Source organism: Pyrgilauda ruficollis, unplaced genomic scaffold (assembly GCF_017590135.1).
Source record: "Pyrgilauda ruficollis isolate IOZ18807 unplaced genomic scaffold, ASM1759013v1 scaffold383, whole genome shotgun sequence".
Taxonomy (NCBI): Eukaryota; Metazoa; Chordata; class Aves; order Passeriformes; family Passeridae; genus Pyrgilauda; species Pyrgilauda ruficollis.
Genome location: NW_024525301.1, coordinates 1 through 16,388, shown reverse-complemented (window position 1 = coordinate 16,388; position 16,388 = coordinate 1). Strand labels below are relative to the sequence as shown.

Here is a 16,388-nt window from a genome sequence, read left to right as displayed (position 1 = left end):
TTTCTCTTATGCAGTTCTGTTGAATTGACATAATTGTAGTCCTTACTATGTGTTCAGTAATAAGTAAATTTTTCCAGATACTATAGTGATGGTAAACGTAGAAAGCTGGATGACCACAGGAGCAGAGATCACAGGTCAAACCTGGAAGGAAGTTTAAAAGACAGTCGGCCTCATTCAAATCACCGGTCCCATTCAGACCACAGGATACATTCAGATCACCGTTCCACTTCAGAGTATATCCATCATAAATCTTCCAGAGATTATAGGTACCACTCAGACTGGCAAATAGACCACAGAGCTTCTGGTAGTGGCCCAAGGTCACCATTAGATCAGAGGTCTCCTTATGGGTCAAGATCTCCTATAGGACACAGATCTCCATTTGAACACTCATCAGATCACAAAAGTACACCTGAACATACATGGAGTAGCCGGAAAACATAACAAAGACTGACATTTTCTGGACCATCTTTTAGCCATATACAGTAAACTAACACAGTAATTGCCTTATGTGACTTGAAAGATATGGACTGGATATTGTTAGTCACAGCATTGTTACTTCTTTCCAGGATGCAAGGTCTATTATCCAAACAATAGAAAAATATTTTTGTATTTAAAATTTCTGCTGCACTGTGCTGCAAATGTTGGTGGCAGGTGTTTTCTGGGGGGTTTTTCCCCCTCTTTAAGAAATGGAAAATGTTTACTTTTACAGGGACCTCAACACTGCCCCATTCTGACTGAATCTCATAAAACTGGTTTTAGGGTGAACATAGTTTAAATTATGTTTGCAAATGAGATTTTAAACACAGACCTGTGATCATGTTTCAGGGAAAAATGAGGAGGAGGTTTTTTTTGTTTTCTTAGTAAAGAATTCTCAAGGACATTTGTTCACATTTCAAAGCTATTTATTTACATTGTATACTGCACTCACCTTGCCGCTTTGCATCACAAGCTTGAATATTTAAGTTCTGTACCCATAACTGTAAAATAGCCAGGATTTCTCCTGTTTGTGGTCAGTTGTAATAATGCCTTTTTTCAAAATAAAAGAAATCACTGAATAATATTGCAGACTAATTAAATGAGATTTGTTTTTGCTTGTTCCTTTCCCTACCTACTCAATCTTTCTTGTCACAGAGTCAATATACTAAGACTTTTTAATAAAAATATTTTTATGAAATCACTGTTCAGAATGCAAAAATGGAGATGGGAACCTTTTTATTCCATTTAGTGCCCCCTTTTTATTGGATGCTTCAGATACATGTTTTGGTTTTATTTTTCTGTTAAACTGACAATATTGTCATTTGTTGTAATGAAATGGGAACTATTCAGCTAAACTGTGGTCTGAAAAGTTTTTCAGTCCACAGGTTTTAAAGAAGGCATGTTCAATATCTGAACACTTTTGAATCCAAATCAGACAAAATTTATTGGAAATTTATTGTTTTCCCTCTTGAAATGGGCAATAATGTCAAATGTGCTATGCAGCCAGTTAATATTTTAGATTTGAATGACTTTCTATTACAAGAATGATTGCAATACACACTGTATATAGATAGCTTCTGTTTGACAAATTAAATTTAAAATTAAATGTGAGCTCTTGTTTTCTGCTGGTGTTTTTCTACAGCATCCATCTTTCTCATGTAACCATAAAAATATTCAACTCTTAAGTACTAAATACACAACATAATTAGGGAAGATAAATGTCTACCCTGGCATCATGTGGTTGGCGCTAATACGTTGTTCCAATTTTTCTTCATCTTGCAATGTGTTGATGTCTTGGTTTAAGGCAATTTAAGGGGTGGACACTCCAAAATTAGTTACCTCTCCTTTTAGTTTTAACCACTCCCCTTTCACCAATAAGGTGAGACAAATGCGAGAAGATATAAGTGAAAAAATGGCAGTTTACTAAAAAACAAAACAGCAGCAGGCAAAAATAACAATAATAATCACTAGATACAAAGATGCTGAATCTCATGGACTCCCCAGGAACAAAGAAAACAAAATGGTGGAGAAACCCCTCCCCCAAGATGATGCCCTCTGTAGACAATGTCACAGTCTGAGAGTTAAAGGCAGAAATGGTGGACAACAACCCCTCCCAACCACGTGTGAAGAGAGAGAACAAATAAAGAAAAACAGCACAGCAACTGAACCTCTGCGATAGCAAAAACTCTCTCTTCCCCCAAACAACAACTAACAGGGAACAAGGGCAAAATTTTAAAAAACCTTAGACTCAAAAAAACAGCCAAATGCCCCTCTTATCTCTCTGATGGTGGCAGCTCTGTTGACTAAGGCAGCCAAAAACTGGCGGCTGGAACTGGATTTGCAGCTGGAACTCATGGAGGGACTATACCTTCTCCTCAGCAAAAGCAGCAGGCAGCCAACTAGGATAACTCAGACTCCGTATCCTGATTCAACCAGGCACTGTTGGTGGGCTGGGGCAACCATATGGAGCAGGGGCTGTTCTGTTTTTCTTGGCATGGTACCACGACTGGTTATCCTAGGTGGTGGCAGCAAAAAAGAAAGGAAAAAAAAGGTCCAAAGACCTGCCTCAGCTTTCCTGGCGAGAACGAAAGAGAAAGGACAAGAGAGCCTCTGCCTGAGTGTCCCTGACCTGACCTTAAAAGGACCCCAGCATCTGCCAACCTCCATGGTTCTGTTTCTAGCCACCAGGTCTTGAAGAGAGAGTAACAATATTGGCATATGACATCACACAGATAGATATGGAATACAATAACATTTTGGATTACCCAGGACAGTTGAGCAATTTTTTCCAATTAACCAGGGTTACACAAAAGCATTAAAATTGAACCAAAACCTGTTCAGAGTACCTGTTATAATCTCACTATAGGCACAGCTGCTGCACATTCTAAGTTAATATAATTTAGCCAAGTACATTTAAGCTAATTTAATGTAGGCTGCAACTCAGATAATGCTTCTTCATTTATTAGCTGTAATTTTCCTAGGGTTTGGAGGGTTTTGAACTCTGCTTTTGAGCTTGATTACTGAAGCAGTGTTAAGCTAGTGGTGGCTAGTAAAGTTGTGCATGTGTGCTATGCATCTTCTAGTGGTGAAAATCTAGAAGTTGGAGCATCCACATCCACTGTCTAGTTCTTCCAGTTTGGGTAGTGAGCTGGAATCTTGGATCCACTCTACCACATCAATAGAACAGTCCCACTAAGTCTACTTCACTATCAGTATAGCTAGACAGAACATAGTTGGTGTCTTTGGTTAGAATCTTTGCTAATTAGGATATTTAGGTTGTGTTAACTTTGATTATGTTATAGCTGTTTAAGACTTAACTGAATGCAGAGGGAAATGAAGTTTGATGGCAGAGGTGTTCTCCATGGCTTATGAAACTGACTGTTATGGGATTCTCCTAATTAGTAATATATGCACCATATCCTCTGCAAATAAACCATTTATCATTCATTTTCCATGCATGCAAATGTGGTGGCTGGACCTTGGCTGGATACCAGGTGCCCACCAAAGCCTCTCTATCACTCCCCTCCTCAAGTGGACAGGGGAGAGAAAATATAACAAAAGGCTCATGGGTTGAGATTAAGACAGGAAGAGATCACTCACCAATTACTGTTATGGGCAAAACAGACTTGACTTGGGGAAATTATTGGATTTATTACCAAACCTTAAAAACACTGTCCCCCCACCCCTCCATTCTTCCTGGGCTTAGCTTTAGTCCTGATTCTCCACCTCCTTCCCCTAAGGGCTGGGAAATGAGTGTTGTGGTCAGTTCATCACATGTTGCCTCTGTTGCTCCTTCCTCCACAGAGGACAGACTCCTCACATTCTTCCTTTGCTCTGGCATGGCATCCCTCCCATGGGAGACAGTCCTCCATGGACTTCTCCAATGTGAGTCCTTCCCACAGGCTACAGTTCTTCATGAACTGCTCCAGCATGGATCCCTTCCATGGGGTGCAGTCCTTCAGGCACAAACTGCTCCAGCATGGGTCTGCCATGGGGTCACAACTCCTGCCAGCAAACTTGCTCCAGCATGGGCATGGTGGCCTAGGTTGGTAAGCAAAAGGTTCAGGGTGATGTGGACAAAACACACCTTGACACCAATAAAACAGGGCAGAAGGGGGCTGACTTTAAGTATACATGGACAAATAAGGACATGCTGAGAGGACAGCATGATGGGGGAAGCTCACACCCTTTCTGCAAAAATCAGCATGATGGTGGGCCTCTCTGAAGTGTCTGTATGCTAATGTACACAGCATAGGAAACAAGCAGGAAGAATTTGAGGCCTGTATGCACTTGGGGGTGTATAATCTCATTGGGATTGCAGCAAGCTGGTGTGATGGCTCACAGGACTGTAGTGCTGCAATGGCTGGATACTAGCTCTTCAGGAAGGGCAGGCTGGAAAGGCAAAGAGAGAGCTGTGAGGAAGGAGCAAGGTTGCCTAGAGCTCTGCCTAGGGATAGATGATAAGAGCTTTTGGATCAGGATTAGTGGACAGACCAACACGTGTAACATTGGGATGAGTATTGGCTACAGACTGCCCAATTAAGAAGTAATAGTAGATGAGGTCTTCTTCAGACAAAAGGGAAGAAGCCTCATGGTTGCAAGCCTTTGATATCTTGTAGAAGGTCAACTGTCCTGTTTAAAAGACAGGTGTCTGCCAAGGAAGGCAGGAGTAATTTCTTATCACCTCTTGAAAGAATTTGTCAGCCTTCATTGGGAACAAAAGATTAGTTAGTAATAAGGGCAAAAGCTAAATGGTTATTTTCCAACACCTGAAAACACCTTTCTTCCTGAACCTCCTGACAGCTGCCAAACAGTCCAGTTCAATAGCTTTGCTGACTACAATGTACTGTTGAAAGACAAGGCAGGGAGCACAATGAGGCTAAAGAGAACAACAGTTTCTTTAGAAGTTATTTTTCCTTTTTTTTTTTTAAAGTGCCTGATAATTACATTATTGGTCCACAATCCTGAAAACAGTTAAGCAGGTGAAGAAACATGCTTTGATAATGATTTAGGAGTGGATAGTTTACAATTATAGTGAAATAATTTTCATGGGAAAAATTCTTTTGCTTCTCTCAATTTTCATGTACAGCATTTTGCTTCATGTTTAAAAAAAACAGCTTAAGAAAGCTATAGCTATATTGATTTTGATTTAAAAGTGTCAAGCACACACTGTACAGATCTAATAGACTATCAAAAGCAAAGACCATGATCTAAAAAAGACCCATATCCCAGGCAAATTGTACCATTTATACAGAGAAGTATACATGCCTAGGTGCCAGAGCCCCATGATTAAACTGGGCAGCATGGTGACCAGTGAGTTCTGTACCAAATATAAAATGTTCTGGACAAAATTGTTATTTTTTTCTCTTTCTTTCTGTCAGGAAAATTAATCCACGAACACCAGAGGTTTATGTCCAAAAAGGAGACAGAGGAGTCCTGTAACTTTATTCGAATAAAGGGAGAGGCCATGGGGTCTCTCAAATTTTTAGGGGACACAGCCTCCTTTTTATCCTAATTTCCCGGCCGCATTTCCCTTCTCTCTTTCCCCACTGGCCGAGGTACTTGAGAGGTACAGACTTGCCGAAACGCCTAATACCTAAGACCCCTTCTAATGTATCCCCCCCGTTTTTCTTTTTCCTTGTGTCTCTGTTCTTTTTCTCTAAATCCAGAGATTTAGCACAGCCTTGGGTGAGCAACAGTCTGTGTCAATTAGTGGAATTCCTATGGAATTTATTGTTCCCCCCATTGCTTCTTTCACCTCTTCATATCTGGCCTTATCTACCATCAGGCCTACAGTTTGTAAAGACACGTCCTCCTCATTCCTTTCAATCCCTCCTCATCTTATTTTCTCAATAACTGTCTTTAGAAACCTTAGTTATCATTGACTTAACTTTCTGTTCTTGGGTTCTTTTTGGTTTTGCAATTATTTGCAGACATAATTTTCTCTTTTTGTAGCCATTTCTGGATTAGTAGGCCTGGCTGCTATCTGTGTCTCCTTGATCACATGTTGAATAAGTTGCACTAAGCAAGGGATCATATATGGTAAAAAGATGAGAGTTTCTACAGTACATAAGAGGGGAAAAAAAGCATTCGTTTAACCCATAGTCCACCAGGTAACCACAAAAACATGTCCCATTCCCATCCCTTCCATGTTTGGACCAGTACATGAGCTAAATTTCTTATTCCCTTTGTTATTTGTTTAACCACTTTTCCATTGTCATCTATTTGCAAACAGCAGTTAGAGTCATTTAATTTTCCACACACTCCCCCTTTCTTCTGGTAATAGATAATCTAATACCATCTGATGTTGAAACATTGCATTCCTCATCTGAGTGGATTGGTCAGCAAGAAGGTCAAGAGCTGTAGCTGTCTGGTTGATTATTTCAAAGACAGCTTGTAACCTAATTATTCAGTTTAAATTATAAATGGGTTCTCTGGCACCTGATATTAATTCATCAGGATTCCAAGTGGCTGGTCCGTAGTGTTGTATGATTCGCTCAGGTGGCCATCCATGTTTTCCCTGTTTTGAGTGCTCCCTCCAGCCAGGGCTGCTGGATCTCTAATTAGATAATCATATACCTTGATTCCCAACTGATATCCCTGAAGTTGTGGTAGCAGAAAGAACAACGGTCTAATATACCCTACATAACATATCCCTGACCAGTTTGGAGGTAACTTGAGATAGGCATGTTGGCCACCCATGGCCAGTTGTCAGATCTTCCTGGCCCTCTGCAGACCCAACAATTGTTAAGGTTAGAAGTGTTTGCTACTTCTTCTCCTAGGACTAAAAAAATTATTCGCCCACCTCTGGCCCAAACCTAACTGACAATATAAAGGTAAGATTATTAATAAAAACATTCTAATGGTATAATCTAATTTCCTAAACTAATTTTCACACTGTCTTCCACACCACCTGTGATGAGTGAAGGCACAGAAACCACTTAACATAAAGAAAACAATGACAGTGAGGATTAGCCCCAGTGACTGGAGATTCTAAAGGAAGGATGCCCATACAGATTATTTCAGCAGGCAGTCTGTGGGTAGGCACACAAGGCTTCCCCCAATGCTGGCACTCTGGCTGCTGCTCCAGTCCACTCCTGCAGAGTGTCAGTCACAGCCTCCTCCAGCTGAGATGTCCAAACCTTTGGGGCTTCAGAGACCTTGCCTCAAGTGTGATGGGTACACCTGCATTCAGTTGTCTTGACGGATGTTTCTGTGGTCAGTAACACTTGGAAAGGTTCACGCCACTTCATCACCAGTGGTGCTTCTTTCCACTCCTTAACTAGGACCCAATATCCTGGTTGGATGTTATGAACAGCAAAGTTCAAAGGCAGGGGCTGTGCCAGCTGAGCTTCCTGTCGAAGAGATTTCACAAGAGAGTATCCTGGCCACATATTGTTTCAAATACACATCACTTATCTCTACCCCCTCACTAGGCTGAGAATTACAAGGGTAAGGAATTCCAAACATCAATTCAAAGGGAGATAATTTCCCCCCCCACTAGGTTGAGAATTACAAGGGTAAGGAATTCCAAACATCAATTCAAAGGGAGATAATATCTTCTCTGGGTCTGGCCCTTATTCTTGCCAAAACCACTGGCAAAAGCCATATTCACGGCATCTTAGTTTTTATCACCAGCTTCAAAAGGTGTTTCTTTATTTCTCCATTCATTCTTTCAACCCGACCCAAGCTCTGGGGCTGCCAGGGGGTATGGAGGTTCCATTGTATTCCTAAAGCAGTCATAACCCCTTGAAGGATTTTTTCTGTTAAATGAGTTCTCCTGTCTGAGTCTATTGCTTCTACAATCCCATACCTTGGAATTATTTGTTCCAAAAATATTTTAATAACTGATCCTGTAGTTGCTGAAGCAGTTGGAAATGCTTCTGGCCACCCTGTTAGCTGACATACTATTACCAGAAGATATTTAAACTTTGCTGGTCGGGGCATTTTGGTAAAATCCACCTGGCATCTTTGGAAGGAGCGTACAGCCCAAGGCCTCCCTCCCCTGGCAGTTTTCTTTGTAACCCTGTTATTGGTTTTAGCATAAATCAAACAACCCTCAATAGCTCGCTTTGCCAGAGTAAAAAGACCCACAGTAAGATACATTTTGAGGAAGGCTTCTGCCAGTCCTCGAGAGCCCCAATTACTCCTTTAATTAAGTTGTTTTAATATATTTAAGGCTAGAGCTTTTGGTATCCACTGTTTACTATTTCTTGTAAACCAATTATCCCCTCTTTCCTCTGCCCCACTCTTTTTAATTATCTCAAGCTCCTCTGGTGGAAAAGACAGTTTCTCTGGCAGTGGTGGGGGTACTGGGAGCAAAGGGAGGATCTTAGAAATTTTTGGTAACAATGCAGCTTTCTGAGCTTCTTCATCAGCCACTTGGTTACCTGTTGCCTCCTCTGAGCACCCTGCCTCTTGTCCCCTTAACGTATATTATTGTCACCCCTTTTGGTAAATTCACCACCAACAAGTGAGAAATTAAGCTCTCATGAGCCAACGTTTTTCCCCTGCAGGTTAATAAACCTCTTTCTTCCCATAATTTCCCAAATGCATGTATCACCCCATATGCATATTTAGAATCAGTAAAAGCATTCACTCTCTTGTCCTAATATAATTCACAGTCTCTAACAAACATACAGTTCTGCCGTTTGAGCTGACCATGTGGGTGTCAACCTCCCCCCTTCCTTTAACTCCCTTCCATTAATGATAGTGTATCCTGTAAATCGCTTCCCTTCTACCACCCTTGACGACCCATCAATAAACACATTTTCTCCCTCAGGCCTGGAAGTGTCTCGTAATTCTTCCCTAGCCCAGGTCTGGAGATCTATCACCTGAATGCAGTCATGGGTTTCTTCTTGGCCCCCCTCTTCAGGGCCGTTCACAGAGGCTGGGTTAAGTCCTTCCCCACTTTTCAATTCTAAATCTTCCTGTTCCATTAAATAAGATTCATACTATAATAACTGAGTGCTGGTCATCTACTTAGAGGCTCTTACAGTTAACAAAAGCTTTAATTTGTTGTGAAACTTTAACAATCAGATATCCTCCTGCTGTCAGTTTTCAGGCCTCAGTTACTATTAAAGCCATGGTTGCACAATTCTGCAGACGAGGCCAGCCTGTGGCCACGGGGTCTAACAGCTTAGAAAAATAAGCAACAGTCTGCTGTGTTCCCCCATGTTCTTGTACCAAAACTCCTTTATCATGGCCATGTTTAGCATCTACATATAACTCAAATTCCTTTTCTGAGTCTGGAAGAGCTAAGACTGGGGCATCAATCAATTTGTCTTTTAATTTTCTAAAGCTTTTGCTGTCTTTCTGGTGTCCATATCACAACATTAGGACTGTCTTGGGTTAAAAAGTCATATAAAGATCTGGCCAAAACAGAAAAATCCTCAATCCATGCTCTGCAGTACCCCACCAACCCTAAAAACTGCTGCAACTCCTTTTTTTGTCTGGGGTAATGATACTTGTAAAATTCCTTGTATTCTTTCTGGATCAATACACCGTAACCCTCTAGTCAAAATGTGTCCCAAATATTTAACCTTTTTCTCTACTGTTATAGATGGGTGGTGTGGTGATTGGCTCTCGCAGATGAGGAATGGATATTATGTGTGTTAAAAGAAGCTTTGTTAAGGTTTAAAGTTCTTTTGATATGTGACCGTTGTTGTAAGTTGTTTTTGGACCCCTTTTTGTCCTTCCTTTAATCCTCTCTTCTCCCCTCTGTATTGTTGCCACCAGACAACCCTGGTCAGTGGGGTTGTCAGAGACATGTGGGGGAGGGTGTGCACATGTGCCCCTTGCATGGAGCAGCTGGGAATGGGGGAAGCTTGTTACTGGGGGGACTTGGCATGACACCACCTCACCTCCAATCAAGTTGCAAGAAGGTCTCCACCAATGGATGGCAAAGAGTCAACTGGCAGACTTTGGGAGGCACCAGGGATATATAAAGAAGATGTTTGAATATGTATGACCGCTTATGAATATGTATTTGGCTGATGCAACGCCAGGGGTATAAAAGGCGGAGCCACCATTTTGTGGACGAGCCTCTGGTGGTCGGCCACCCTCCCTTTTGCTTTGTGAATTTTTTATTAGTTCTCAATAAAACTTTTGTAACTTATTCCCACTTGAGGTCTGAGTCATTTATAACATTTACCAACTGCGCCTTCTTTTCAGACACACTAAGTCCCTTTTTAGCAAGAAAATTAGGCAGCTTCACAGTAGCCTCTTCACCTTTTCTTGTTCCCCTGATAAAACCAAGTCATTCACATACTGCAACAACCTGACTCCTGAGGGTGGAGTAAACTCTCTTAATATTTTCTGCCAGGCTTGCCCAAACAAAACCTGTAACTCTGTATATCCCTGCGGGAGCACTGTCCATGTCAATTGCTCTACCATCTTCCCTGGAGCTGCCCACGCTTCTGGGTTTATTTCACCATAAGCCTTCTCAGATATTTTACAGTTACCACAGTGTTAGCCTCTATAATTTTTTACAACACTAATTTGCATTCCCACTTTAGCCATCAAATCCCTTCCCAGAAAATTACAATCACAATTAGGAACAAACAGGAATTCATGCATTTCAAACCTATCTCCCACATCTACTAACAGCAGTTGAATAAAACACACCCACTCATCCTTTCCACTCACCCCTTGAATAATCAATGATCTTTTTGACAATTTTCCCCCTTTAGACATAAAATTCAAAGTGGATCAAGAGGCCCCTGTGTCTATCAGGAAACACACCTCCTCTCAATCCGGACCCACCTTAAAAGTTAGCAAGGGCTCCAGTGTGGTCAGTCCCTGGTATAATGGGAGCCCCTGACACCCCTAACAATCCATCTCCATTATCCTCTGGACTTCCTCCTCCTGAGGGTCCAGTTGTCTCTGCGGACATTCCCGCTTCCAGTGTCCCTCTGCCCTGCAGATAGCACACTGATTCCTCCCCAACCATTGATTGGGTTGGCTCTCCCCTGGTGAGGAGGGAATGCTTTTGCCACTTCCTTGTGGCCGACTCCGTCCCTTCTACCCTGGGGGACCCCTTGGGTCCTGAAGTTTATCCCTCTGGGGCTGTAAAAACTCTTTGCCTTTGCTTTTGCCTTTTCCTCATCCCTTTTTACATACACTTGCTGTATCTTTCTAACCAGTTCATCCAGGGACTTATTCTGTTCTTTCTCTAGTCCCCCTTGCTACTGCCTATGGATACCCATTTTCTCGCAGCTCAAAACCATTTGTTTTTCCAGTGAACCAAACAAAATCCTTAACAGAAAATCTTAATCCTTCCATGTACAATCTGCATTTCCCAGATAGGTCTTCACCTCCTCCTTGTGCTTACTCTCTTTATTACACAACATATACCAGATCCAGTCTCTGTCCTGCCACAGGGTCCAAACACAGCTCCTCCCCCGGCTCTCCTGGCAGGCACGGCTGGCAGCATCTCAGGTAGCCGGGGCGTCCTGCAGCCTCATGGGGACCAGCAGCCATTACCGCTCCTGCCCCAGGGGTGGCAGGGTCAGGCACTGCCCGGTGCTAAGCCCCAGCTGCCCCACAGGCCCCCAGCCCATGCTCCTGCTCCCACACTTCTGCGCCCAGTCCTGCCACTCCTTGCCTAAACCATATCTCTCTACATTCCCCTTCAGATAATCTTTTCTCAACATATCAACACTATTTGTCCATTTCCTGTTGTCAAGACTCCTTCTCGACTTTCCCTTATTGCCCCCTTTGGGCATCTATGTCCTTAATTACCCCTGGGAGAATGCGTAAACTAACTCCACATTCTTCCAAGGGATTCTTTGGAGATATTTTGGGGTCATCATCCCTTTTGCCATGGCCCCTTCCTGGCTTTACCTTTGCAACCCTCCATGAGTGCCTTGTTTTACCTGTGCTACCCTCCATGGGTGCCCTCTCAGGTTAACTCCCTGAAGATCCCATTGTACTCACCGGTGAGATTTTCAGTGGTCATTCCCTGTGGACTCTTCATGGACCCCCCTAGTCCACCACCACTCATCTATCTCCTGGACAGTCTCGGGACCCCAATGTATTGCCCAGTGCCGACCGCCACCAAGGGGAGCTGATTACCCAAACTGGGTGAGGCGCGCCTTCAGCTCCACTTGCTGCCTGCTGCTCCCGGACAGTGGAAATATCCCGGACAAGAGCCCCCAAATTGCCAGGAAAATTAATCCACAAACACTAGAGGCGTATGTCCAAAAAGGAGACAGAAGAGTCCTTTTACTTTATTTGAATAAAGGGAGAGGCCATGGGGCATTTCCCCTGGGGTCTCTCAAATTTTTATGGGACGCAGCCTCCTTTTTATCCTAATTTCCCGGCCACATTTTCCTTCTCTCTTTCCCCATTGGCTGAGGTACTTGAGACGTACAGACTTCCCAAAACCTAATACCTAAGACCCCTTGTAATGTGCATCTCCCCCTCCCTTCTTTTTCGTGTTTCTGGTCTTTTTCTCTAAATCCAGAGATTTAGCACAGCCTTGAGTGAGTGTTATAAATAACAAATATAGTTATTGGCTTTCGCATTTATGTATTAACTTTTGTTTTGCAAGTTATTATTGATCACAAAGATCCTGATCTAGTACAATTTGTAATTACTTTTAACTGCTTTTGATATAGTATAATCTGTCAGTTTATGTATGCACCATATAGCTTTTATAAATAGTAGTGTAATATATACTATCTTAGACCATAGCATAATAGAGACTGTGGGATGTTAAAATGCTTTTTCATGTAACTAACTCAGAAAATGGTGTAAAATAATTAGGTGATTTCCCACATTCAGGGACTATCTTGTCTGAAAGACAAGATAACAGAGACAGAAACCAGAGCACCAAGAAAAGAAAAATTTATTGACCCTTGTTATCAGGGAGTGAAAATAGAACAAGATGGAACCACAAAAAGAAATAAAATACGTTGATCTAATCAACAAGATGGCATGCAGACAAGTCAAAGGTTAAAACCAAACAGGAAAATTCCTAAAACATCTAAAATCACAAGAATGTTTGAATAACGCATGAAACTCATGAGTATGCATGTACCCCCTGTGAAAAACGCCAATCACTTGTGTTAAAATTTTAGAAGTTTAATAGTAATAAAATAGTAATAAAGATTAGGACAATAAGAATTTGGTCAAAGTTAGGACAATAAAAGCAAAGAATTACAGACATGCGGATGCTTTTGCACTCTGCCACAAAAGCACACTTCGCTAACAAAGGATTAACCCTTAAAAGCAATAGCCTATTGCATATTCGTATATCTCATACATTATTCAAACATTCTTTTCAAACAAAAGCTGTCTTCTGCTTAATTTCTGCTCCCCCCCTCATCTTGTAAATCAATTTCTTGGCTCCTAGAAGTCTGGAAGAAGTCTGGATTGTCCTGATAAGGAGGCAATAATTCTTCTCTTGGGATCTTGGTTATCTTATCCATTCCTTGAGCTAGTTACAAAAAGTATCTTACATCACATTGTTTCTATTTTAATATTATGTTATAGCCTAAAAACTCTATTTACCACACTACTTAAAAAGATTAATACAGCACTACTAAAAAAATGAATACAGCATAGCTTTCCAACATAACAAATGTAGTATTCAATTTAATATTTGTGAAGATCCAATCATATAATACGCATTTTTCATACCCCTGTAATGTAACAGTATATAGAGAATATGGTTTTACGTTAACGTGTGCTTTTGCCAAATAGCCAAGCATCCCAGCGCTGGATTTTATCCCTTTTATCCCTTAAAAAACTTTTAAAAATTCTAAAGAGTGAACTTTGTTTTTCACATTGAGCAATGGTCTGTGTCAATTAGTGGAATTCCTGTGGAATTTATGGTTCTACTCAATGCTTCTTTCACCTATCAGTATCTGGCTTTATCTACCAGCAGGCCCACAGTTTGTAAAGATACATCCCTCTCATTCCTGTGATAACTGGCCTGTCACTATGGGGACATCTGACCTCCAATCAGGATTTGAGGAAGAGATCTCCACCACTGGACAACGAAGAAGGGGTAGACGGACAGAACTTTGGGAGGGGTTAAAGGGTTAAAAGGGGAAACCTCCATTGTGAGGGGGCTGAGCACATGGCGGGGAAAATCTATTGCCCCCAGTGCTGTAACCTTTTTTCTTTATTCAGTCTTCTGTTGTATTTTTGATAAGGTTTAATAAACCTTCCTAAACTATGAAAAGTGAGTAGCTATTTCTCACATTCCTTTCATCAAGAACAAAGAGAGACACAAAATGCTGGGGACCCCCCAAGATGGCACTCCGCAGCCCAGCGTGTAGTTCAAAGGACAAAGGAAAGATGGTATAAGCCTTCCCCCACCGTCCTGCTCTGCTCTGCTTATCTTCCCAACAGCTGGAGCTCTGAATGGTATTCTCCAGATCAAGGGCTGGAAACCCATGGAAGGATTTTGCCTTCCTCGCAGCAGGAGACAACAGGACAGGCAAGGCAAGAAAGCTGGGCTGGTGTGACTCCATAGTCATTCTCTCCTCAGCTGGACGTTGTTGGCAAATTGGAGGTTTGCTGGAGCAGGGGCCACTCCACTCAGTGTGGCAGCGACAGACGGGCATCTGTGGAACTCGCCCCAAGGCAGTCTCTCCAAGATGAAAAAAAACCCAAACCCAAAAAGGGGATAAAAAGCCTCTGCCCAAGCAAAGACCAAAATGTCAGCAAGGCAAAAATCACTCGGCTAAAGAGTGTGAGATGCCTGCTAGAGCAGACTTTAAAACTGTCCGCAGTACCACCCTGCCTGTTTCCTGGCTGCAGAGTCTTAAAGAGACAGTAACAATTTTGGACACAGATAGAAATAGAATACAATAAGATTTTGGGTTACCCATGACAACTCCCCGTGGAACTGGATTTTCTAAGTGTTGCTAGGAGACAATAACGACTGGATGCTTAAGAAAGACAAAAGAAGTTGTCAGCTCAGGGAGGGGGTGCAGCTGGCTACTCTCTCTTTACCTGAGTTTTCCCGTGGAGGGCAGAGATACCACGAGATATGGATGGGGAAAAAGGGGTTGGGTGCAGCCCCTAGCCCACTTGTGCTCTCGCCATTCGGAGGGGAGAGGCTGCTGTTGATGTGAGGAGAATTCATCACCACTGCGGGGTTCCATCTCCTGCTGCCTTTCCTTTGCCATGAGCTCTGCTAGCAAGAGCAGCTATAGCACTGGGACTTTTTCACCATCTGCTCGGGTACCTCAGGGAGAAAATCCTGGGATCCCAAGCTTGCCTTTCCCTGCTCTGCTCGGAGACGGGTAGACACTGCCCTGCCCCTGCTGCTTCGGCACTGCTCTGAGCTTTTGTTACACTGTAGCCCTGCACCCCCTGCCTGCTGAGACGTCCCTCAGTTCCAGCTACAGCTGCGGCACTTCTGATACATCTTGTCCACTACCCCGGGATTTTTGCTCATTCCTGCCGTTCCAGCTTGCTGCTTCTGAGAGTCCTGCTGGGGCACCTGGATCTACTGCCCCAGGGGATTTGTGAAGCAAGCTTTTCTTCCATCCCTTCCTGTCTCGGTCAAACTGCCATTACTACATGCTTCCCAAGCTCGCACCAGAGCGTCCCCTGCAGCCGTGGGAGAACTAGTGCACCTGCCCTGCCCACCGGGAGTCACCAGCGCCCCTGCCGGCTGTTACTATCACTACACCAAAGGGGAAAGTGCCTGCGGCCGGAAAGGTTGTTACTGGGTTTCTGGTTCTGTTTGTTGTAACTGCCATAGTTCTTGTTTGCTTGCTTGCCTTGTTATACATACTAGTATACTGTTATTCCTATTCTTATATCTTTGTGTGAAAGCCCCTTTAATTTAAAAATTATACTAATTCAGAGGGAAGGGGGTTACATTTTCCATTCCAAGGGAGGCTCCTGCCTTCCTTAGCAGGCACCTGTCTTTCAAACCAAGACAGGAGGTACAATTACCTACCCACATGAAGTTACCAATCACCTGCTGGGGTTTTCCATAGCTTCTAATGCTGGGGCTAATTGCCTGTCCTGATTACTGTAATTTGGGTTTTGTTCCAGGACATTCAAGTTTTTGCTAATTATTAGTGCTGATTTGCGGAAAGAAACTCCACAACTTTTGTGAAAGTTGTAAAGTCGGTATGTTTATTACAGTGCTGGACGCATGTGGGAATCGTTCCCCCAAAATGACATGCATACTTTTGGAAACTCCAGACCCCTTTTTATCCCCCTCTCAAATACATATGCATGCAATTTCACAATAGGTTCATACATATTCATTTTACCGATTTTGCGTGTGACATTTGCTGCTAATTCTCCTTTATCAGAGATAATTCCTGGGTCAGACTGCCCTCTCTCATAATCTCTCATGCTGAACTGCTGTCCGAGTTTCTCTACTCCCCCGAGCAGGGGAGGAGGTCTCACCGGCTGAGCTAAAGGCACGGCAGCCG

The 16,388-nt window shown here is 42.8% G+C and overlaps 1 protein-coding gene across 3 annotated transcripts in view; it reads left to right on the top strand.

The window, feature by feature from the left end:
* LOC121358344 (chromodomain-helicase-DNA-binding protein 1-like) overlaps positions 1 to 2,528 on the top strand; it is a 47,383-nt gene extending 44,855 nt beyond the window's left edge. For all 3 annotated transcript variants that reach the window (XM_041476448.1, XM_041476449.1, XM_041476447.1), the window contains one exon: positions 78 to 2,528. In XM_041476448.1, the coding sequence (XP_041332382.1) occupies positions 78 to 441 (364 nt within the window). In that variant the 3' untranslated portion in view covers positions 442 to 2,528. The remainder of the gene's footprint in view (positions 1 to 77) is intronic.
* Positions 2,529 to 16,388: the final 13,860 nt, after the last annotated feature.